This window comes from Megalops cyprinoides, chromosome 3 (assembly GCF_013368585.1).
Source record: "Megalops cyprinoides isolate fMegCyp1 chromosome 3, fMegCyp1.pri, whole genome shotgun sequence".
NCBI classification, from domain to species: Eukaryota; Metazoa; Chordata; class Actinopteri; order Elopiformes; family Megalopidae; genus Megalops; species Megalops cyprinoides.
In genome coordinates, this window is record NC_050585.1 from 39,382,714 (window position 1) to 39,406,278 (window position 23,565).

The 23,565-nt window shown below is 41.1% G+C and overlaps 2 protein-coding genes and 1 long non-coding RNA gene across 3 annotated transcripts; 2 read left to right on the forward strand and 1 right to left on the reverse strand.

Annotated features, from left to right (window-relative positions):
* Positions 1-1,813: 1,813 nt before the first annotated feature.
* LOC118775318 (NHL repeat-containing protein 3-like) lies at positions 1,814-6,933 on the reverse strand. The gene is made up of 7 exons (XM_036525182.1): positions 6,726-6,933; positions 6,222-6,377; positions 5,137-5,287; positions 4,825-5,025; positions 3,952-4,043; positions 3,314-3,426; positions 1,814-2,937 (listed from the first exon to the last, which is right to left on the reverse strand). The coding sequence occupies exons 1-7, from the start codon at positions 6,816-6,818 to the stop codon at positions 2,691-2,693; spliced, it is 1,053 nt and encodes a 350-aa protein (XP_036381075.1). The 5' UTR covers positions 6,819-6,933; the 3' UTR covers positions 1,814-2,690.
* Positions 6,934-8,392: 1,459 nt separating this feature from the next.
* Positions 8,393-9,258, forward strand: LOC118774226. The gene is made up of 3 exons (XR_005004812.1): positions 8,393-8,485; positions 8,983-9,095; positions 9,182-9,258. It is a non-coding gene; the product is annotated as an uncharacterized LOC118774226 (long non-coding RNA).
* Positions 9,259-9,304: 46 nt separating this feature from the next.
* LOC118774522 (sodium- and chloride-dependent GABA transporter 2-like) lies at positions 9,305-23,469 on the forward strand. Its single transcript, XM_036523868.1, has 18 exons — positions 9,305-10,065; positions 10,435-10,798; positions 10,881-10,941; positions 11,164-11,282; positions 15,240-15,363; positions 15,691-15,825; positions 16,019-16,159; positions 17,003-17,090; positions 17,394-17,526; positions 18,273-18,407; positions 18,538-18,641; positions 18,926-19,047; positions 19,397-19,509; positions 19,926-20,063; positions 20,185-20,287; positions 20,465-20,565; positions 22,851-23,021; positions 23,344-23,469. Exons 1-18 carry the CDS (start codon positions 9,305-9,307, stop codon positions 23,467-23,469), a joined length of 3,039 nt encoding a protein of 1,012 aa, XP_036379761.1.
* The last annotated feature ends 96 nt before the right edge of the window (positions 23,470-23,565 follow it).

Consider the following 23,565-nt stretch of genomic DNA (forward strand, 5'->3'; position numbering starts at 1 on the left):
ATTAAAAGACAGACATATGCATTAATAAATGAGTGATGATAGTCTTAATATGGATGTCAAGGCGTTTTTGTAACTCTGTTGATTAAAAAATATGGATTTTTTTCAGCCAGATGCAAGCCTCTGTTAATGCTGACAGATTATTCTTGGCTGCTGAAATCATTTGAAGCTATCAGAGGTCCTTACAAAGTAAGTTTGGTGTTTTAGATCTCACTTCATGGTCATATTGAATCTTAATTCACACCAAAATCACATTAATAATGCATCTGTGCTTTAATCTTCTTGTGCTCTCACTTGTCAAGTATCTTCCTTGCTCCAAAGTGTGCACTGCTTCCATAATCTCCTCTTGGACAGCTTTAGAACAGTTTTCAGACATTCAACAATTTTGCACAATAATTTTAAGCAATATGTTTAACTGAAGCTTTGCACATACCTCCATTCATAGGCAATATGGCAATACAGGTGTGTTTATATATATGTATATATGACGCACTTCATCCTGTTATCTTGTGAAAATCAACTCACTATGTTAACATTCCATTCTCTTTTTTTTTTTTTTTTCAGAAAAAAAGGATATTGGTTCAAGGTATGTTTTCCTTCAATGCATATTTTCAGTCTCAGTGGTTATAAATTACAGAGCAGACGTTAGCCAGTGATAACCCACATCTGTCACATGCTATGGTTTTCAACGATGCCTCATGAGACATATTCTGAAACATCCCGTTGCATTTAGATAACTAACCCTGGCTGAACCAGTTTCTCTGAGGAAATCTCACCTGCACATCACCTGTGTGAACCAGCAACCCCCTCCTGCCCATCTCCACCTCACTATGCAATTTCCACAGGGGGGGAGAGAAATTTAAGACTCCAGGCTAAAGGTAACTTTTTTGTAAGCCACACATACACCTTCAAAACATCATTTTTTCCTAGAACTTCTAGAATTTCTACCTAATTTGGAGATGGAAAATTTTCTTTAGATGGTACAATGCAATGACAATCACTTTTATATTTACAGTATTTGCAGCTTTTTACAGTAGAATTTTCCACATTTAAAAAAAGGCAATAAAATAGTCAAAGACTGTATGTTACAACAAAATGGCATGACTGAGCCTTCACTGGTGACATTGCAATGAAATCTGCAGCATGCTCTTCACATGCCCAGATCAAGCTGCCTTACTACTGCAGTCGACAGAGATTAGCAAATTCAGGAATGTATAACACCGTTTCACCAATACATTAGTGTGCATGTGGGGTTTTTCCTGTGTGGGGTCTCTGGAGTCCACGAATGATCCACAATCTTATCGCCACCTGGTGGCAAATAATTTCAATTACACACACAACTTTATTTTATAATTCATGAATTATTAAAATGTTTGTTCAAAAGCACCACATGTACAAAACAAAAATACAGAAATTCGAGATTCAAATAAAAATAAAGAAAAAGAAATCAAGAAAAATAAAACAATACCACCACATACATCGTTCATACAGAAGACAAAGATGAACACATCCATTATACTCAAAGACACCAAAAGGAAATTATGGCACTTTAACGACAGAGGAAATCACAAAAGATCATACATTCACATGGTTTTGTAATTTACTAGATACATACATATTGCACAAATTAAGATGGATTTACTCTCAGACAAGTTACATCCATACTAGCTAGCAAAATAACTGCTGTTAACTACACAACTACTGTTTGGTGCTGACAAAGAGCAGTTGAAAACAGCTGATTAAATCAAGTCTCATATTAACAGAGATTGGTCTTGAGATATTACTTTATTTTTAAAAAAGGGACATAAAACACCAAGAACATTTCTAGAGGTAAATAAGGTAGAAAGAATGAATAACTGGCATTCTGAAAAACATTTCTTGAACCATCTGTCAATCCTATTAATACCCACCAACAATAATTATGCATGTCACAACAGCTGCACTGACCATCAGTTATCACAGATGAGCAAGAACAGCCTATTGTGAAACTGTATACTGTATGTTATCAAAAACAAGCCAAACACACACACATACACACATGTGCGCAGCCTCTTTAATCTACTTACGTGCATGTCATCCCTCTTAAGAGAACAGGTCTTGCTGATGCTGTTTCACGCATATAAATTGAGACATATTTCACAGTGCATGCATGAGTAGGAATGACAAGAAACCAGACATTTATAACTGTGATATTCAAACCCAGACCTGGACCGGGATGATTTATGTGACTGTCTAAGAGCTGTGCTTTGGAACTTTGAGCTATGAACCTTCACAGTAAAGTCCAGGCTGGGCACTTCCATTGTATAGAGCACCTCATACCAAGCATTTAAGAAAGATCCCCCCCCCAAAAAAAAAAACCAAATGATGAATGAATCAACAACACAAACAAAATGAGGCTCAATGAAGTGAAGTTTTATACTGATATTTGGCTGCAGCAGTCAAAAGTAATGATGCTTTTCAGCTGGCATTTCGCTCGCTGATATCCACTGCTTCAGCACCCAATAACTTAAATTAAAAATATTATTATTATTTTTTTTTTTTTTTAAGTTGAGCACATCCATAGCCCGTTTAATTAGCCTGGATAAGAGATTCCACTGCAGAATCAATCACCACTTTGAATACACGTCAGCAAAAAGAATAATGACAATGAATGATAAAGTGCCCTGGACTGAGGCCTCCGACCAGTTCCCGCTCTATAGGAAGCTAGTGCCCAAGGTGAAGGGGGTGAACTTCTGGGCCTGCTGTGCACCAATCTCGGCCACATACAGTGCCCCTGTTTTCAGGTCTAAGTCGACCAGGTGGGGCTTTATGTCCTCTGCCAGCTGGATGACGCTGACCACCCGGCACTGTCCAATCACGCCCACAGGCGGGGCCTCCAGCAGAGATATCTGATTGGTGTTCAGCTGGACCACCACAAAATACTTTTGGTCGGGTGTTAGTCTACGGAGGAGAGAGGTCAACAGTCACCCCACAGAGAGAGGAGAGAAAGCTTCTGTGACTAAAGATACAATTGACCTCAAAAGGCACTCAGTTCAAAACATTATCTCAAGCATACAGAGGAAAGCGGTTTATTTCAGACTCCATTTTCATTTCATTTAATTCTACCTAAAAAGAGATAATCCTTTGTCTCATAATACAGCAATACATTCTGTGTCACATTTTATATCAAGTATGAGCACACTATGAATATTGAAAATGAAGGAGACAGATAAAAAGAACAATGGTGAACACTGAAAAATATCAACTCCTATTTTATGTTAAGATGACTCATTTTGCTCAAAGGACCATTGAGTGTCCTGTGATTTAAAACTCCTACCTGACAGAGTATGGGGCGTCCTCTGTGAAGCAACTTCCCCAAGATCCCAGCCAGTCACCTGTGATGGAGTTGAACACTTGGATCCGCTTGTTCCCTCTGTCAGCCACCCACACCTGAGCAATCAAAGGACATGCATCAATAGATTTCATTACAAACAGGTCCATGCCTTTATATGTAATACTATATCACAGCCTACAAACGCACATTTATTTAAATTACATTATATCTGCTTAGCAGATGCTCTTATCCAGAGTGATTTACATAGCTTAGAATTTTGCATGCTACCCATTTATACAGTTGAATATTTTACTGAAACAATTCTGATTCAGCGCATTCCCCAAGGGTAGAAGAGTAGTCCCCTACCAAGGAACTGAAATTTAAGAGCCATTCTCCTTAGCCCTACATCAGCAGACAAATAATACTTAACAACACTGGAAAATGTTAAAAATAGAACGGTCCTGTTTCAGGAACCGCATCTTTGAATATAACCCAGAAGGGGGACACTTGGGTTTTCCAGAGTGGATGAGCCGAGCCAATTAATCATCTGCTCATAGGACAAACAAACCACACGCCAGCTCAGTGGAACACAAGCTCCGAGTGTGTGCCGCAGTGAGTTTGCGCAAACTGAGCAGACGTACCCTCTGATAGGCATCCACCGCCACGCTGTGCGGGATGTAGAACTGTGCCAGACCAGACCCTTTCTCTCCATGCATCCAGACCACCTGGAGGTCTGAGGTGAGAGCACTGTCAATCACAGGGAACACCTCCATACAGAGGGGCATGGTCATGGTACAACTGCAGCAAGTGAGGAAAGAGTATCTGCTCAGAGATCACTGATGTAAAGGGCTAATGGACATTGAGTGCAGCTGGAGTGAGTTGGTGTTGGTTGACATTAACTGCTAAATACAGCTTTTCTCAACCCAGATCCTGGGAGATCACTAGGCACACTGGTTTTACTCTCAGTAATATCAAACTGCTACTGCTGATCTGGATTCGACATCTCTTGACAGTTATCTTCTATGGGTATTTTGTGGAAGAAAAGTATAGTTGGAGGTCTGTTTTCCACTAAAAGTTTTGTAGTAGAGGTTTTTGTGAATACACTTTTTCATTTTTGCCTCCTAGATTTGAATTTGAGGTAATTATTAATGATTCATTGCAAAGAATTAATCAACCAGCTAAAACCAGCACTCTAAATCTGTTTGAGTGACAGATGTTGAATTATGTTTATTACATAATGTTTACTTTTCTTCTAGCACAAAGAATCCTCTGATCACACATTGCGCTCACAGTGAACTCCAGCATATAACTGCCAAGTAATGGGAAATCCAAAACAATATTAGGTCAACAGTTTGGCCTTACCGAGGGACCCAACCCCTGCTGGAGCTAACACTGGCATGCATGATGGTCAACCAGGACCAGAACTGAGGGACACTACAACGTGTTAACAGCAAAATGAGAAAATGTTAAAAGGAACGTAAGGGGAACTGTGATTAACAAATTTACTGCTGTACCTTTGGACAGCTTGATAAGTCGGTTGTTCAGCCCGCCATCCCCGTCCACAATGTAAATCTCCCCAGAGCTGTGGACAAATATCTCAGCCGGCTGATCAAACTGCAGGGGGTTGACGCCGGAGCCTGCCTTTCCTGGGGATCCCAGCACCTGCATCAGCTTCCCAGAGGGAGAGTACTGCTTGATGGTGTGCCCGTATGGCCCTGCAGCGCAAAGCAAAGGAGTGCCATCAGCTGCAGCTGAGTGTTTGTTTTTCCACACGGCACAGCGTGCCACAGGGACTGTCTGTCAATGCAGGCCTCTCTCACACTTACCGTTCCCCACATCAGTGATCCACACAGAGGGGTTTGTGGAGGCATTGGCCAGGAAGATCCCATGCGGCATCTCCAAAGTGGTGGTGTTCCAGGCCTGTAAAAAGTCTCCGTCCGTGGTGAACACCAGCACTTTGGGTACATTGTCTCCTCTCTGTGAAAGATAAGCAGCTTCTCACCACGGTGTTTGTTATGAAAGCTGTCACACCTTTGACTCACATTGTCTCTTCTGATTTAAACAAGACATTTACATACTGGTAATGGAAACTAGGCACCTGCAGAGATAATGGAAAGGGAGGCTAGTGGGGCTATGGAGTTGAGGGAAGGCTCAGGCCCTTGTCCTCTCATGATACATGCACAAATACATTGTTACCATACAGGTTTTCACTTCATAGGCATTGCACGCAAAGCATGCACAATAGCCCATGACCCAGATCACCCACACCACCGTCACTTCACCCCCTCCAGCTAGGGAGGTTCTCTTTCAGAAAAAGCTTTGTTCCCTCTCCCATAAACACAGTTAACAAACTCCCCCTGTGATTTTGACTTTGGACTCTTTGACATCTGCTACATTTGAGAGGTGTCCTTATTGTTGGCATGCTCTTGCAGTGTCACTGTGCTGTATGCCGCTGAATGTGCTGTTATGGCGGTGTTCATTATGTGTATTATGTGGGTGTGTTATATGGGTGTTACTATGTGCACTGTGTGAACATATATTTTTATGACTGTATGTATCATGTATTAGCTGTGGAAATGAATTTTCCACAGCTAATCACAGAACACAGAAGTCCACAGAAGTCACCGAACAAGACTGAACCTGTCTGTGAAAACGAAAGCCCCTTTCTTTCGCGTTTCTAATTTCCATGAAGCACCTCTTTTAATACAAATTCAGCAGATCAAGTGCATTTTCAATCGGACAGCTGATGAGTGCAGTTTTCTGTAACATATTCACTACAATGATATTAAAGGACCATGCCTGTGAAGGCCTGTGAAAGTCTGTGGAGCGGTTTCGGAGGACTGCCCCTGTCAGACACTGCGAATTGTCATTTTATTTTACAACATCTGTGATCAGGCGCTCTGCCGGTTACCTGTGCCACATACACCAGTCCAGCAAGGTGGTTTACGGCGACTCCGAATACGTCGCCTGTGAAATGTTCCGTGTACTTGGGCCATGAGATATCCAGCTTGTACAGTGGTCTGCCCAGCAGTCGATAGTCCGTTTTAAGTCCAGTCGCGTCGGAGAGCTGTAGAGAAAGGGAAGGATTTTCGAAGGGCAGTTAAGTGTATTAGATAGCTAGGCCTAAGTAAGGCGTTTCAGTTAATTTCTCTGTGTCTGATACGGTTGTCAAATAGCGGTGCTACTGTTCTTAATGACAAATGCACTTGACTCCTTTCCTTAATGTCCTGTGGTCTCTCTAGCTAATGAATTCACAAAGAATTAATGCTTCGTTTGAATTAACCGGTATTTCACTCTTCCTCCCCCGCTGCATTTTCAACAAAGCCAAGTAACTTGTACCTATTTATATAGCTAGATTGCTAACGTTAGCTCATTCTACGTCCAAATTAAAGAGCCGATATCGAGCGCAACTTACCTGAGAATTGATGGTGCCATACAACACCGCCGTTAGCAAAAAGACTATGCCCATCGTCATTGCAATCAAACACGTATGGCTTTTTCTTTTCATGAAGGAACCTTGATAGGTTTCAGTTTCGCGATTCCATACGCACCTCAATACATTACTTGACAGTCGCTGCCACACTACACTTCCTATTTTGATCACATGAGATTCAGAACAGCTGAAAAGCTGCGGGTGGCTTGCACAAGATGAAAAGGGTGCGCCCTCGCGTGGAATCTTTCGGGAAGGGCGTATTGTTTTGGGAGGAAAAGCAATCACATTGGAAAAATAGGTTCTGAAGTACATAGACAAGTATAAGAAAAGACTTAACAAAATTATGTCATTGGAAATAAACGGTGAGGTATCTTTATTTATGTGCAAATGGTTGCAATTGCAGTACTTACATATATTCAGAAATCTCATGATTTAAGACTAAATTGTCCAGGCCATCTTTCTTTGTGCTGTTGTACCAATGTGATCTGCACCTAATGCGACTGGGCTTGTATTTTGTTATTTTAAAAAATAGTGTTATGAGCAGATTCATTTCTCTTTAGTGGAATAGCTGAAATATATTGTCAGCGAATGGAATGTGGTATCATATGGTAGACCTGCACTACCACGTCACGGTGCTGGTCTGCCGCAGTGGTGAGCTTGTGTGACTGGGTCGTCTTCAATCACGCCAATTCAAAATTGAAGGTAATGCAGCTTTGCAAGCCGTTATCCACCATAATTCCATGTAGGCATGGCATTTTAGACAGATGCACTCAACGTGGCGGTGCCAGAAAGACACCCTAGCCGAGGAATAACAAATGACCTGCATCCTAAGTGGGTAAAATATAGGATGACTCCTGCTAGCAGGAGGGACTCTTGTGCGGAAAAGAGGGGGAAACAGCTAGCACTTCATATGAAAAATTAATGTGGGAATTTAGAGAGATTCTATTTGTATCCTGTAATGTGTTAATATCAGAATGTTATACATAAATTACTTTTTTTTTGGCATTTTACTAGGTATTGTTTACAGTACATGGTGTTAAGTTGCTGGCAAGGAATTAACGTATAGTCTAGTACACAAATTTAACGTTAGCTAATTCTGATAATAGCCAGTCAGCTGACCTTGCATGGCCAGCTGGCCTGTTACTGTCAGCAAACTGATTTTGTTTTATCATTTTTCAGTTCAGTTCCTCTCTTTACGTTGTAGACACTAGTTCTGCTGGGGTCGACTTTTTTGTTCTCGTCGCATACGAGTAGCAAAACATTTCGTACAACTGACGTGCACACGTGGAATACAGTTGACAGCAAAGCCAGTGCGACGCAAATATTTGACAGTGCATTAAAACGTTGGAACCGGAATGTCAGAAATATTATTTTGGTTCGAAATTTGCCGTGGTTCACTCCTCTTTGCGGTTACAGAAGCCGCCCCTCTAGGGCTGTACAGACAAAATGAACCCTGTATTCTCCTCCTACTTTACAAACAGATCTGCTGAAAAGCCAAACGGAGCTTGCTCCGGTTGGCTCCTTTGTTCTGATTGGCTCATTTGAGTTTATTTGGGAACAGAAGGAGCCAACTGGAGGATGAGTGTCTAGCGCCAAAGTCAAAAGTGGTCTTTTTTTGAAAGAGAAAGATAAACGTGTGGACGCGCTCAACTGATCCTTTAGAAAGGACACCAACTGCAGTAGCTAGCAAGCAAGGTGCTTGTTTCAGGATATCTCCTCTGAAGTTGACAGCAACACCGCAGGTACGTGGCTGGCGGACGCTAGCTAATCCACCGAACAATTAGATAAGTGTATGTCTTTGTTAGCTAACTACGTAGCTAGGACAGTCTCACCGGCATTAAACTGAAAGAAATCCCAACGCTGCACATGAAAGAAAATGCCGCGTGCAAGCAGTCAAGACGGCTGGCTAACGTTAACTGTAATGTAGCTACTCCTCTCAGTACTCATAGTTTCTGTTTAGCTTGATAACGATTCAGCTTGTTTCGTGCGTTCGCCTCGTTCTTGTCAAGCATAAGTCAGTTAAGTAATGTTAACTACCAAACAGGTGACCATCTGATTCCATCAACCCGAGTAATCGATCAACGATTCACTTACAGCCTTACCTAGTTAGTCTGCACTGGCCAATGAGCTAGTCTGAGCTACACACTCCATTCATTGAGTACTGAATATATATATTTTTAAAAAATATTTAAATTAAGAGATTTTGCTAGTTAATTTACCCAATCCCATCTTCCTCCAGAGCAAAAGCTAAAGAGGTCAGAGTAACAGCAGGCAGAAAAGAAAACCGTGAATTTCGGAATCAAGAATAAAGCGATGGATCCGGCCATTCAATCTACTGTGGGCTCTAGAAGGGTAAGTGCCATTGTTTGCTTATTCTCAGTATTAGGATGAGTTTTCTTAGAAGGAAAATAAATCTGTTTCTTGTTGTCACCTCACAGAACAACAAAGAGAATAAAAAGCCTGCAAATGGACACGGTAAGACTGTGCCAAACCGTGTGTTTCCCAAGAAGACGACGGTGTCTGCACCATTAGGGTCTAAAAATAATGCAAACGGTGAAGATATGAGTGAGGCTGGGAACAGTCTGACGAAATGTAAGACCAAGGCTTTGCAGGAGGATTCAAAGGCACGACCTGCAGAAAGTCTGGACGTAAAGAAGCGCCAGACACTGACTCAAGCCTTCCTTTCTCGGCAAGCTATCCAACAGAAGAAGCTAGTGTCGGAGGCAACAAAGCCTCCAGCTGTCGTGCCACCCAAACCCCTCCCAGGTATTTACAAAGGCAAGGTTGTCCAGTCAAAAGTAAATTCTTTTAGGAAGCCAGCGGGTAATGATGGAGAGGCGGAAGCGAAAGCTGCTGTAAAACCAGCTGTGCCCAAAGTGGATATTCAAAAGAGAGGAGTTACGACAGCAGCAAGATCCAAACCTGTGGCTGCAGTGCCCAAACCCCCTGCACCGAAGCCCTCTGCAACTCTGCCCCCAAGGTCCAAGTCCGTTTCCCACAAGGCACCTGCACCTGCTGCCAAACCTGTGCCAACAACTACCGCTCCTGCACAGACCATCCTGAGGGTTCGGCTCTACTCTGCTCCCAGCCTCCCTGTCAGTAGCCGTGTGAGGCATCCCTCAGCCAAACCGGCTTCACAGGCTGAGGCCACAGCCCGCCCAGCCTCCAGCAAGTTCAGTGCCTCCCTGAAGAGGAAGGAGCAGCAGCAGAACAGCAAACCCAAGGCACTGATGGTGACCACTGACAGGAAAGCCCCCAAGCCTCCTGCAACCAGCACCCTGAGCCAATACAGGGCTTCCATGGAGACTGCAGAAGAGAGGAGGTGAGATACTTTGTCACTGTGTCAACCATTACATTATTGTCACTTGGCAGATGCTCTTATCCAGAGTGACCTACATAGGTTACAATTTTATACATTTATACAGCTGGATATTTACTGAGGCAATTGTGGGTTAAGTACCTTGCCCAGGGGTACAACAGCAGTGCTTTGGCAGGGAATTGAACCTGCAACCTTTTGGTTACAAGCCCTACTCCTTACCATTATACCACACTGCCACCATGAGTGAAGAAGACACCGGTGTTGTGCAGCAATGAAGTGTTGGTATCCAGAGTTTAAGTTTTCAGTGCCTGTCACAATGGATGTTTATTTCTTTCTTATAAGTGTGTCTCCTTTGTTACTGTTGTTCCTCAGAGCAAAGCTGGCAGAGTGGCTAACTTCCAAGGGCAAGACGCTGAAAAGGCCACCAATTGCAGTAGCTGCCTCCAAGACCCTTTCCAGACCAGCATTGAAGTCTCAGCCAAACCCTGAACCCACTGCAGAGCACAGACAGGTCCCAGAAACTGAAACGGGTGTAAAATCAGATACCTTTCCAGAACTTCAACCTTCAGCCTCAACGAAATCTCACCCTGAACCAAATGCAAAGCCTGAAACTGAACCTGAAGAAGAACCGGAGCTTGCGCCCTCTTCCACCCCTAACATTATGAATACCACCCTGGACTTGCTGGATAACTCCGAAATGGACCTGCCTGTGGATCCTGAAATTAGAATGGATGACGTAAGAGACATCTCTTCTCAGTACTTTTGTGGTTTACCTGTACTTAAGCATACGATAACCTAATTTTTGTCTCTTCCTTCAGCTTGTTGTTAATCTTTGCAATGCCATGGAAGCAATGGAGGTTCCCTCAACATGTGACAGTGGTACGTTTAATGAATCCTAATTAGCTCAGAACTTAACCTTGTTAACAGAACTTAATTCTGCTTTGGTGAAAGTCTGTAGCAATCAATGACATTCTAATGCATGGTTTTGTTAGGGAGCTTCAGGGTCATGTATTTGTATTAATGTAAGAGAATTGTGGATGAAAGATTTGGTGTTGTAATTTCACTTGCTTCATAATTCACAAAATTAAATTTTCTTTTAAGATCCACAGGTACAAGGAGACAAAGGAAGCATTCTGAAAGAGAATCAGAGGGACACATTGAAAGGGAAAGATGAAAAGGGTGATTTGGAAGATGTGAAGAAGGGAGAAAAGGAAGTGAAAGTGGAGAGCGATGGAGACATTTCAGAGAAGGAAGGAATGAAAGTGAAGCAGAAGGAAGAGATGGCTAGTGATGAGGAAGATGTACCAGAGACTCCACCAGAGGAGGCGGAGGGAGCATCTGTGGTGAGATACAGTGTGAAGACAACGCCATACCTGCAGAGGTGAGACTAATAACTGTTTCATGAAAATCTCATGCTGACCCAGTGACAAGGGCTTACATGCAGCAGTTTGCCGTCGTGGTAAGGAGCAGGGCTTGCAACTGAAAGGGCCTTGGTTAAATCCTCCGCTGGGGCAGTGCCCCAGTAAAATTCCAGCTGCATAAATGAATAAAACTGTCTTCAGTGCAAGTTGCTCTGGGTAAGATTGTGTTAAATGACACTAATGTAATGCAACATGCGATATGATCTTAAAAAGACAAATGGCTCTACTGCCATCATATCTGTGAGCTTTATAGAATGAGGGAGTTGAGAGAAAAGGTCAATTGGGTCAATGGGTAAGATATCTTGTACAAATAATAATGAAATAAGATGTTTTTTTGGTAAATGCAGTCACAGAAATTGAACATTTAGTATGCAACAGAGTAAGTGATTATCTCATACAATGATAAGGAGTTGACTGTGTGTGTGTGCGCGCACGCGCGCACGTCCTGTTATGTATGTATACATAAGTGTATACTTAGTAGAGTATACATACTTATGTATATATACATAAGTATGTATACTCTACTGATACTATTAGTCATTTAGTAAACAAGTGCCCTTACAAAAGTGCATACAAAAATTACATCAAAAGGGGAAGAACCTTGTGTACGATGTCTAAAGTGTTGACAGCAGCAACATTTTAAAAGGCACTGAATTTAAGGGTGACTGTCGCACAATGTATCTATTGCTTCCTCTTCTGTCCTGGCGTGCACATCCCTCTTTATCAAACTTTCTCCCCTCTAGTGTGAAAAGGAGGATCCAGAGTGAGGTGGCACCAGGTAGTGGCAGCAGACGCAAAAGTGCAATCAAGGACCTGAAGTTCCTGACGCCAGTGCGGCGTTCCCTGCGTATCCAGCGCGAGTCGTCCCGGCTGCCCGGCATGCTGACAGACCACGACCCCTGTGTCTCTTCACTGGCCGAGCTGGTGAAGTTGGACGAAGATGCAAACGCCTACATTTACAGGAAAAACCCTGCCCTGTTGGGGGATTTGCCCGACCAGCCCGAGGAACTGGAGGATTTTTGAGCTGTTGTGATGGTCAAGGAAGAGCAGAGCGTATGCAGGAACCGAATGGCACTTTCAAGAATGGTTTGGAAAATAAGCCAAAAGTATACTATATCTAATAAATTACAGAATGCTGTCAGCTCTCATGGTCCATAATCTCTATTATAAGAAAGGCTCTCCAGCTGACTAGTATAGCATATTACAAGTATACCTCTTGACACCAATATCCTTTTCCTTTATGTTGTCATCAGTTTGTGGTATGGCAATTCAGTGGCTTCTGTGGACTGCCTCCTCTTCCTTATATTCTCAATTATTTGAATGAGCAAATTGCAGTCAAACCCCCAAATATACATAGGATGGGATGAAAGATGCAAATGCAACTCTTTTCTGACATGATCAGATTGTGGCAGTTAAGTGCTGTTGGCCCTCAAACTCAGTTGAGACGAACATTTAACATTGCATTTTAAATGTAGGTCAGTCTGTTGAGATGCCATTTTCGTCAACTAACAACTTGTACCTTGTTTTGTGGACTAATTAATGCAATGCTTACACATGCATGTGACCATTGCTGCTAATGTTTTCATTGAGTTGCTGGAACTGCTTCTATGGAAGCATACATGTAGTTCACAAAAATGCTGTTTAATCTTACCTGGTGCATATTTAGAAAGTGACCTGTTTGCTTTACTCTTTACCCATGCCTCTGTTACATGTATTATTTTTACTCTGTGATTTGGTACTGCTTTTACTACTGTCTTTGTTTGCCCTCTGTCCTGAGAGGCTTCAAGTTGGTCTCCAGTAAGCAATTTAATTGCTGATGTTGAGGGGTTGGGAATGTACTTACAGGTAAAGGGTAATCACTTTCCCTAAGCTAAACTCTACTGATACCATTTAAAGTAGTTCATAACAATGGAAGGATTATATGTTTGTTAAGGGTAACTTATCGAAAGAATTGATACCAAAACACTATTTGATCTGTAAAATGTAAAATGACACAAATTTAACAAATGTACAGCAAATGCATGATGTGTTTTAAAAAATAAGACTACAATAAAAATGTCTGTAATTTTATGTATTGTGTGGTTATTTGTGCTTTATCAATTACTTTGCATGAGTGGTTTGCTATTAAAAGGCAACAGTCAACTCACTCTGCTTTAAAAGCAATCAGGTTTTGCTCTATTCAGATCAACAGTGTAAGGCTTGGTGACTATTTTCTACAATTAATGTAAAAAATTTCCTTAATTGCTTAGGTAGTTTTCTAAAAGTGTAAAAGGTGCAAAACTGAACTCAAAAGTGCAGTCTACCTTGTATATTTTCACCTTTTTGGTACTTGAAAAAAACTATAACCTAATAACTAGGGCCGGTTAGTAGCCACCACTGAGTAGCTTGCAAAACGACACTACAGGAAAATGCTTGAAACTGTCATTGAAATTTGGATGACATCACTGCAAAGAATTACCATGACAAAACAGGTTATTGAGCCATATGGTACTCCCAAGTAGCATAACTGGATTGCAGAGAAACCCTTCAAAAAAGTAAGGATCAGCTGTTACTCAAGAAATACAGTAGTCTGCTTTAGAGTCACAGGTGAGTAGATCAAACTATTTGGTATATTAATGTCTATATGTATATTAATTATTATATTAATGTCCCCTATGCTCAGAAAATCTTTGTAGACATAGGCAAAATTCTTGTCTATACCATCTTGAAGAAAAACACTGCCTTCACATGCTTTGAGTATATGTTGAAATAACACAATGCCAAAGAATAAAGAAGCCAAGTCAAAAGAGAATGACTTCATATATAATCAAGTGGATTGCCTGCATAGTTTAATCAAATAGTTATAAGATGATATGGTTGGTTAAAATCTGTTTTTTTATTATGTAAGTGTTTTCCAGGGAGGTTAATTTAAGGGCAACATGCAAATAAGGATGGCATTTTAATTTTATGATATTTGTATGGTGTGGGATTTTGTATTTTGTTTAGAGTTGTTTATAAATATAAATTTATATTTAAACAAATGTGTTTATTTACATATATTGTATTTTGATTGTAGAATTTTTAAAATTTTGTACTCAAAAAAAAAAAAAAAAAAAAAATTGTCCGAGTTCAAATCTAGCTCAACCATTATAACCTACCATATTGCACTCAGCTTTGCAGAGGTACTGACAGGTGCTAAGGTCCAGTGCATGCTTAAATATGATCCGCAACCTGAACTCCTGAACTCAACCTCCCTACTAAAAAGCTGCATAACATTAAACTCCCAACTTTTACCCACATTTACACAACAGACAAGCTATAGTACAGCCACAAAAGATACGTTACTTGCTTCTGTGAGGGCTAGATCTTTCACTGGTGTATACAATGTCAGAGGATTGGAAAAAAAACGTTATTCACATATTACTGGTGCTTATTATCAAAGTGTGGCAGCGTTTTAACATGGCTTTATAATTAATCAAGCTCATGACTCCCACTATTGGCAAGTGTCAATACAGGTGAATCATTAAAAAAAAAAAAACCCTTTAGCCTTTCTTCTCACTGCTAACTGCTAAGGTCTGCAGAGGTCAACAGTTGAGCTGAAAGAAAGTGGCAGAAAGGCACAAAATGGACAGGACCTTGTACCGAGGATACAGCACACATGGACAGGATTGGAGTGGGGAGCAGACACGACAGGGAGAGAGGGCGAATTGGGATGAAGAGTCGACGAAGGAGGAACAAGAGAAGTGTGTAGAGGCAAAGAGCGCTGAATCAGAAGAGAAACAAATGGAGGAGAGGGGTCAGTGGGGGAGTAAGGCAGAGTTCCTGCTGGCAGTGTTGGGCAGTGTGGTGGGACTGGGCAATGTGTGGCGGTTCCCCTATCTCTGCTACAAGAACGGTGGAGGTGAGTCTGAAAGGATGGCCTGTGACATGCTGGCTAAGTGCTAAATGTGCTGTGAGAAATATAATATCTCCTTGTTTGTGCATTTCTGTACAGCTATGGCTAAGACTCTGAATATGCCTAGAGTAGTGCATCATTTCCTCTTAATGAATACTGAGAGGGAAGACAAAGTACAAGTGCTACCGGTAGTTAATAGTCTATCTGCTGAATAGTGCTACTCTTAGTGCCACTCTCCCTCACACCTCTGAAGGAGACAGGTTGTGTCAGAGCCTTTTGTGATCCTTGCTTATGCTTCTAGAAGTCATATATGTCTGTGTGTGTTGTGCACAGGTGCGTTCCTGGTTCCCTATCTCCTCTTTGTAGTGGCATGTGGTGTGCCTCTGTTCTTACTGGAGACTGCTGTTGGGCAGTACACCCGTCAGGGACTCGTCACTTGCTGGAGGAGGCTGTGCCCATTGGCTGAGGGTGAGGCACGTCATTCGTACATTCAACTGCAAGGGCTCCTGCAGGTTGGATGTAGGGTGCAGGAGTCTTAAAAACAGAAAAGGAGAAAATGAATGCTGTAGGACAGCATTCATGTACAGCACAGGAATTATGATGGTAATGGGAGGTGTGACGCTATGTCTGTTATCTACTGACATTTATGTGAGTCCCGCAGGCATTGGCTACGGGGGACTAATGATCCAGCTCTACAGCTGTGTATGTTACATCATCATCCTGGCCTGGGCTCTCTTCTATCTCATGTTCTCCTTCAGCTCCCATCTACCCTGGGCCAGCTGCGCCAACACCTGGAACACAGGTACACACGTTACGCAGCTACAATCACGTGAAAATGGATGCAAACATTTTTAAAACTTTTGTAAACCTCAAAGAATAATATAAAGGTGCAGTTTTCTCTCAGGTGTTGTGCAACACCAACACCAACACATGTGCATGCGTAAACACACTTAGGGGATTGGTATTTTTAACCAGGGAATTTTCTGAAAGGTTTAATATTCAGATTAATTAATTTATTCTGAGTTAATGGGAAACGTAGTAACAGGCTACATATAGCAGTTACACGGAAGTAGTTTATGGTAATTGGCAATATTTCATTAGTGATCGGTAATTTTTGTCAATTTTTAGTAGATGCTTAAGTTTGGCAGGGTAATGTATGTTGTGCCGCCAGTGGGTGTCAATTTTGGTCTTTACATGAACCCATTTTTCCAAAAGAGGAACCTCAATGTGTGCCCTCCTTGTTCAGCTGCATAATAATAGAATAATGAACTGCAAGACAAAATGCAGGTATACAGTATGCATGCCTATGTGAAATGCTCAATATGTAAAAAACATATACATATATATATATATATAGAGAGAGATACTGTATATATATAGCATGAAGTGGAGAATAATTATGTAGAATTGTGTAGCTAAAATATCTGGCTAATCAGACCAAATAAACATTAATATTTTAAAATAGAGTCAATTATTATATTTCTAAATTGGTGTGCTGATTCAATTACATTGTACTCCAGAATGCAGGTGAAGGAACCTACAGGACAGGTTACTTCCTCTCAAAAATAATTTCAAATCATGAGGCTTTTAATCAGGGACACGTAATATCATCAGTAAAGCAAATCCACTGTTGTTTCACTTTCAGCTAAATGTATGGACCTCAGGACACAGAACCTCACAGCCAACTGGACCCACCAGACCAACACCACCTCTGCAGCCACTGAGTTTTGGCAGTGAGTTCACAACACAGATCCAGATAACCAAAAACCCCATCATTCTGTCTCAAGCAACACATGATACCAGCATCACACTTCATAAAAGATCTGTTACTGTTTCTCCCTCTCACTATGTGTAGCACTTTTCCTCGTCCTTATAGTACATTTATTTGCTTTATTTATTTATTTTTTTATTTATTGATTATTTTACGTGAATAGCCAGCACTTGCCCTATACATGTTCTCCTCTTCCCTTTTCCAAACTCATATCCAATCCAATCTATCCCTCTTCTGCCCTCCTGTGTCGCCCTTTCTCTTCCAGGCGTAGAGTGCTGGCTATTTCAGGGGGCATCAAGGACATGGGCAGTATCAGATGGGAGCTGGCACTGTGTCTCATGGCAGTTTGGGTTATCTGTTACTTCTGCATCTGGAAGGGGGTGAAGTCCACAGGGAAGGTCTGTATGAGAATTTTTTTCCAATACCGACTAACAGTACATTGACTATCCTGACAATAGCAGAAGGCATTGTTTTGTCAATGAATTGGGCATAGTGCTTCCTTTCTGTTTTTTCCCCATCTGGATAATGACCAGGCTTGATATTCAATTCATATACAATAAATAACTTTGTCACTCGCCCCAATGCACCTCTCTGACTAATGTGGTAATTTAATTTTTATGCAGCAAAGTCAAACATATCAGTCAGTCATGTTGATGTTTAACAGTGAAGAAGAATGGGAAATCAAATCAAATCAAATGTCTTCTCATTAAACCCTTACAGACAATTAAAAATAACTGTACAGAGATAAATGTAGAAAAACTTTCATCACTCACATTAATATAATTAAAAAACACACATCTGTCCCAAACAGGTTCACATCTGTTAGTTACTGAACTGCACAGAAAAGTTGTTAGATTATCCATATCCATGTACTTATTAATTTTATTGAGTTGGTAGTTCTACTGTACTTGTTTTTATGGATGCAGACCGAAATCCATGACCTGAGGGTAGTTGAGTGTTGATTAAGGCATGTGGTCTCTTCATCTCTCTTTCAAGCCAGTTGTTGATTAAATACAGGTATGATGTTTGAATCTCAGAAGTTCACAACTGGTGAGAGTCAAATAAAATACATGATGGCCTGGTCGAACTTTCACTGCACAAAGTATACTCACCCTCTTGAAAAGTAACATACCTCTGTCTCCAGGCGGTGTATTTCACAGCCACATTCCCATACCTGATGCTGTTGGTGTTGCTGGTGCGAGGACTGACTTTACCTGGGGCTTTGCAGGGGATAGTATTTTACCTCTACCCTGACCCAGCCCGTCTTGCTGACCCACAGGTACATGTGCCGCTGGGAAATCTGGGCGATGGGGCTGTTCAACACTGCCCTCTAATGGGCATTTGATGTTCCTCACTGATGTCTTTATGTGTTGGAACTCACAGGCCAATAGTTTGTGATCTCTCTGCAGGTGTGGATGGAGGCTGGAGCTCAGATTTTCTTCTCCTACAGTATTGGAGCAGGCTCTCTGACAGTACTAGGCAGCTACAATACCTATAGTAACAACTGCTATAAGTGAGATCCCTCTTTTTGTGACATATTTGTGTAAATAATAGGAAAAAAGCAAAAGACTTTTATCAGCTCCAACCACACAAATATTGTTCAACAATTCAGTTTTTTAAATAAAAGGCTTAAGAGCATAAAATGTGTTTTATCCATTGTCCATTATCCATTCTTTTTGAAAAAAAAAAAACTCAACCATGGACATCTTCATTTTGTTTCAGATTAATACATATTTTAATAATGTGCCCTGTCCATAAGAGCCCAGGTATTTTAATACAGCGATGGTTCTATTGCAGGGACTGTTGGCTGTGTCTGCTGAACAGTGGAACGAGTTTTGTGGCAGGGTTTGCAGTGTTCTCTGTGCTGGGATTCATGGCACATGAACTGGGTGTCCCCATTGAGAAGGTAGCAGAGTCAGGTACTGCACATTCAGCAAGGCTTTGAATCTGTTTTTATGTGGCAGGAAACACGGGGAGGAAAAGAAGGTGGGAGAAAAAATGTAATGCTAATAAAACAAAGAAGATGGATAATAAAGAATGAACAAGGTAACACAAGGTAGGGTGAAAGTAAAGTCAAGTGGAAGGCGATTTTGTTAGCAATGACTTATTACAGCAGCTAGAGATAGTGCTCAAAATCTGTTGATACATGACCATCCACCCATTAGGGGTCTGCAGTCAGGTTGTGTTGGTAAATCTCTCAATTTATCTTTTAATGAATTTATTCTGAAGTTATCCATTCCCTCTTCTCTGCCTGTGACTTTTCACCAGGCCCTGGTCTGGCATTCATTGCATACCCCCAAGCAACAGCCATGATGCCCTTCCCTCAAATTTGGGCTTCCTGTTTCTTCATCATGGTTATTCTTCTTGGTCTGGACACCCAGGTAAAACTTCAGCTGCATTGAAACTACCCATTGTCTTACTTGGCTGTAACCTGAGTTGTCTCTCTCTCTTGTTCAGCTGTCATGCATAGGTCACCCATCCTCTTCAAGGCTAAACACACAGGCACCATCTAACCTGTCTTTGTGAACCTTTTTGCACATAAATACATTGGAACCTACTTAATATTCTCTGCTGTGTTAGCATGGTGTGATTTTGATAGGGTTAAAATTAGCTACTCTGAAAATGACAATCAATGGGTTTTCTGGTGATACTAGACTGTTTAGCATTGAAACCAATGGTGAATGAGCAAAGGTTTTCATAAAAAATTACATCGAGGTGTTTACATAAAGCAAAGTAATATTAACCTGTCTCAGCTGCTCTCAAACATACTGTACCTGCCTTTCATTCTCTCTGTTAGTTTGTGTCAGTAGAGGTGGTTATAACTTCAGTGAGTGACCTGTTTCCTGCGTTGCTGCGCAGAGTGGGAGGCAGAGAGATCTTCCTGCTGTTCTTCTGTGTTTTCTGCTTCCTAACTGGGCTGCTCATGGTCACAGAGGTGAGAGGTCATGTGGGTTCAACAGCCCAAAGTGCCACTATACAGAAACAACAGGACTACGACTGTATTCCTCCTCTCATTCAAACTCATGCCCTCCTTTGTTCTCTCTCCTCCCCTCCAGGGTGGGATGTATGTTTTCCAGCTCATTGATTACTATGGCAGTAATGGGGTCTGCCTACTCTCCATTACCATATTTGAGTCATTGACTGTGGGCTGGGTCTTTGGTGAGTATAAGGAATAGTGCTGGTTGGTACAAGAGTCTGTTGGACCTCTGGATTTCAGTACAACCATATAGCCACCACATACAACAATTCTTACTGTAGGTTTTTACTGAGAAAGTGATGATGTTCAGATTGTCTGATCACTGAATACTTACATTGCTTGTCTCTGTGCACTGTCAGGGGCAGACCACCTATATGATGTGATTGAGGACATGGCTGGTGTGCGCCCTAATGCCCTCTTCAAATTCTGCTGGCGCTACCTCACCCCTTTAGTGTCCCTTGTGAGTTACTCTTTCTCTGCCTTTCTCTGCTGCAGGACATATACTGTATGTTCTTTTACAGAAACTCTCATGAATATGTACTAATGGTGCATGTGTTATGCACTGTCATGCAATAAATTCTGAAAACACATGTCCATTAAGAATTAAATTTAGAGTATCCACAAAAGCTTACACACCTGTACACTTTAGCAGACAAACAGAAAGGCAGATTTGATGAATAGACATAGGAGTTATGTTTGCCTGTCTTGGTTAAAATGGAAGCTCTCAGAGGTGAATATTTGCCACTCAAGCATTCACACACTGGCCCCATAAAATGACATGTTTCAATAAAAAATTTTGTACTTTAACAATACACAAGGAAAATACAGATGTCATCAGCTATCAGGTGTCAGCAACTATCACCACACCACACAATAAAAAACTATCCTTGCATAATTTAAATTATGCCAGAATAGAATCTATTGAATACAACGGAAGAAACCTTCCATACAGCCAAGTCTATGATCACTGTTGGTAAACAGCATATCAAATGGAACACAAAGGTTTCTGTGTTCAATAAGAGACCAAATATTGTGTTTCCTTCACACAATGCAGATGATTTTAAATACTGTCAAATATCATCGTAGGAGGGTGCCATCTCACATTACCTGTCCCACCATGTAACTCCCACTTTCATGTCTTTACACCATTTTGGTAGTATACTATAGATGTGTATATACAATGGATCTAGAAAGCAAATGTCTTGTTTTTGGTGTCTTAAAGGCTGAAATCATGACAAATGAAGTCAGACTTCTTTTAATTTTATTTACACATTGTAAGCAACAATATCTGAGTAAAAATCAAATGCTTCAGTTTTTTTTAAAAAAAGTATAGAAATATAGAAAAATATAGAAACTTTGAATATGTTGGCTGCATAAGTCTGCACACCCTTAATTTGTAATGGTTGGTGTTAGATAACTGCAGCGAGTCTGTTTTGATAAGTCTCTACCAACTTCTCAAATCTCGATTTTGGAATTTTCTTCCATTCCTCTTTGAATTCCTCCAGAGTTTGATTTCACTTAAATTGCAAGGGAACTGCTTATGAACAGCTGTCTTTAGGTCAATCCAAAGATTTTAAATGGGGTTTAGGTTAGGGCTCTGACTGGGCTATTTCAGGACACTGATCTTCCTTTTTTATCCATTCCACTGTGGATTTGGGTCATTGTCATGTTGATGGTGAAATTCTTCCCAGTCTTCTGCTTTTTCAGGTTTTTCTCTAAGATCTTTTGCTGTTTTGCATTATTCCTTTTCTCCTCTATCCTCACCAGAGTTCCTGTCCCTGCTGAAGAAAAACAGCCCCATAGCATGATGCTGCTACCACCATGTGTAACAGTAGGGACTGTGTTTTTAGGCTGATGGGCTGTATTTGGAATTAAGGCTGCCTTAGTCTTGCCAGACTGCAAGGCCTTTTTCCACATGGCAACAGGATATCCAGTGTGTAATTCAGAAGAGAGTGGATGTTCATCTTTGTGGCTTCCATCTTGTCTCCTTACCCTACAGCTAAGAATTGTGGGGAGCACATTAAAGTATTGCTATGTGCATATGCCATGAAGTCCTGCAGCCCTTTTATTTTCCTCCTTACACAGTCATCCATCTGGGACAGGGACAACCTGATCTAGGCAAGGTCCTGGTGGTGCCATATTTAATCCATTTCTCGATTATGGTTTTTGCTGTGTTCAATGATATATTTAAGGCCTTTGATATCTTTTCATAGCCTTCTCCAGATCTGTGCCTTTCTACAATTAGAGCTGAGAGATGTCTTGGTATTTCCTAATTGCCCATAGTTGTTTTCTTACACTGACATGCGCTAAGAAACAAGGAAACATACTGAGAAACCCTATAGGAGCAGCTGATTTTATCTGGAACTAAGTCAAATCACATCAATTTGTCACCAGTGAAGTGGATCACAGGTGAAGTGGATTTGAATGGTGAATATTTAGACCTGAGCATAATTACTAACTCCCAATTATTAACTCCCATTACAAAGGGTGTGTAAACTCATGTAACCAATATGTTCTAGTTTTTCTATTCTATTTTCACAATCAGAAATGTGTTGCCTTTTCGTTTTACTTTGATGTTGTGGGTTAAGATGTCCAAATGAAAGCGGAAAAAATTGATTGGGTTTTCATTTCAGGGCTCAAGGCAATAAAAACAAGATATTTTGAAAGGGTATGTAGACTGTCTAGATCCACCATAGCATAAGCATATTACTGAGCACCCTCCCTGACATTCTCTCTCCTCATCAGGGTTCACTCATCTTCTACTTTGTGAAGTACAAGCCCCTTACCTTTAACCACTGGTATGTGTACCCTGACTGGGCATACACACTGGGCTGGCTAATGGCACTGTCTTCCATTGTGATGGTCCCATGCTGGGGGATTCTCAAGCTCTGCACTGCCAGAGGCACCATGAAACAGGTGAGAGCAATATATACAAGCATTCACAAGTGAGAAAATACCGAAGATGACTGGAAAATAATATACAGATGTAGGTGGTATAATGGTATATAATGGTAATATTACCCATACAGTAAACATATCATGACCCAATCTAAAACAATGTAGAGTAACCTACTTTAAATCTACAAAAACCTACTTTAACACAGGCTTTCCTGCCAAATCAAGAAATAAGTAATTTAATTGACATCCTGAAAAGCTAAAGATGCATAAAGCATGATGTACAATTTAAAAATCACTAAATGCATGTTGTAAATGTTGTAATACAAACTGTTTCCCACAGCGTTTGTCTAACCTGTGTCACCCTGATGATGACCTGCCCCTGACACAGAAGCACACAGCTGAACAACAGCCTGTTACTTCAGGAATGGAGATGGTAGCGATGATAACAGAGGAACCAACTAAGTAATAATCAATGAATGTGTGAATAAGTATAAAGAAAGTGACTTAGCCAAGCATATTATTACCTTCAATCAATGAAAGGTACATTTTACAGCCAACTCAT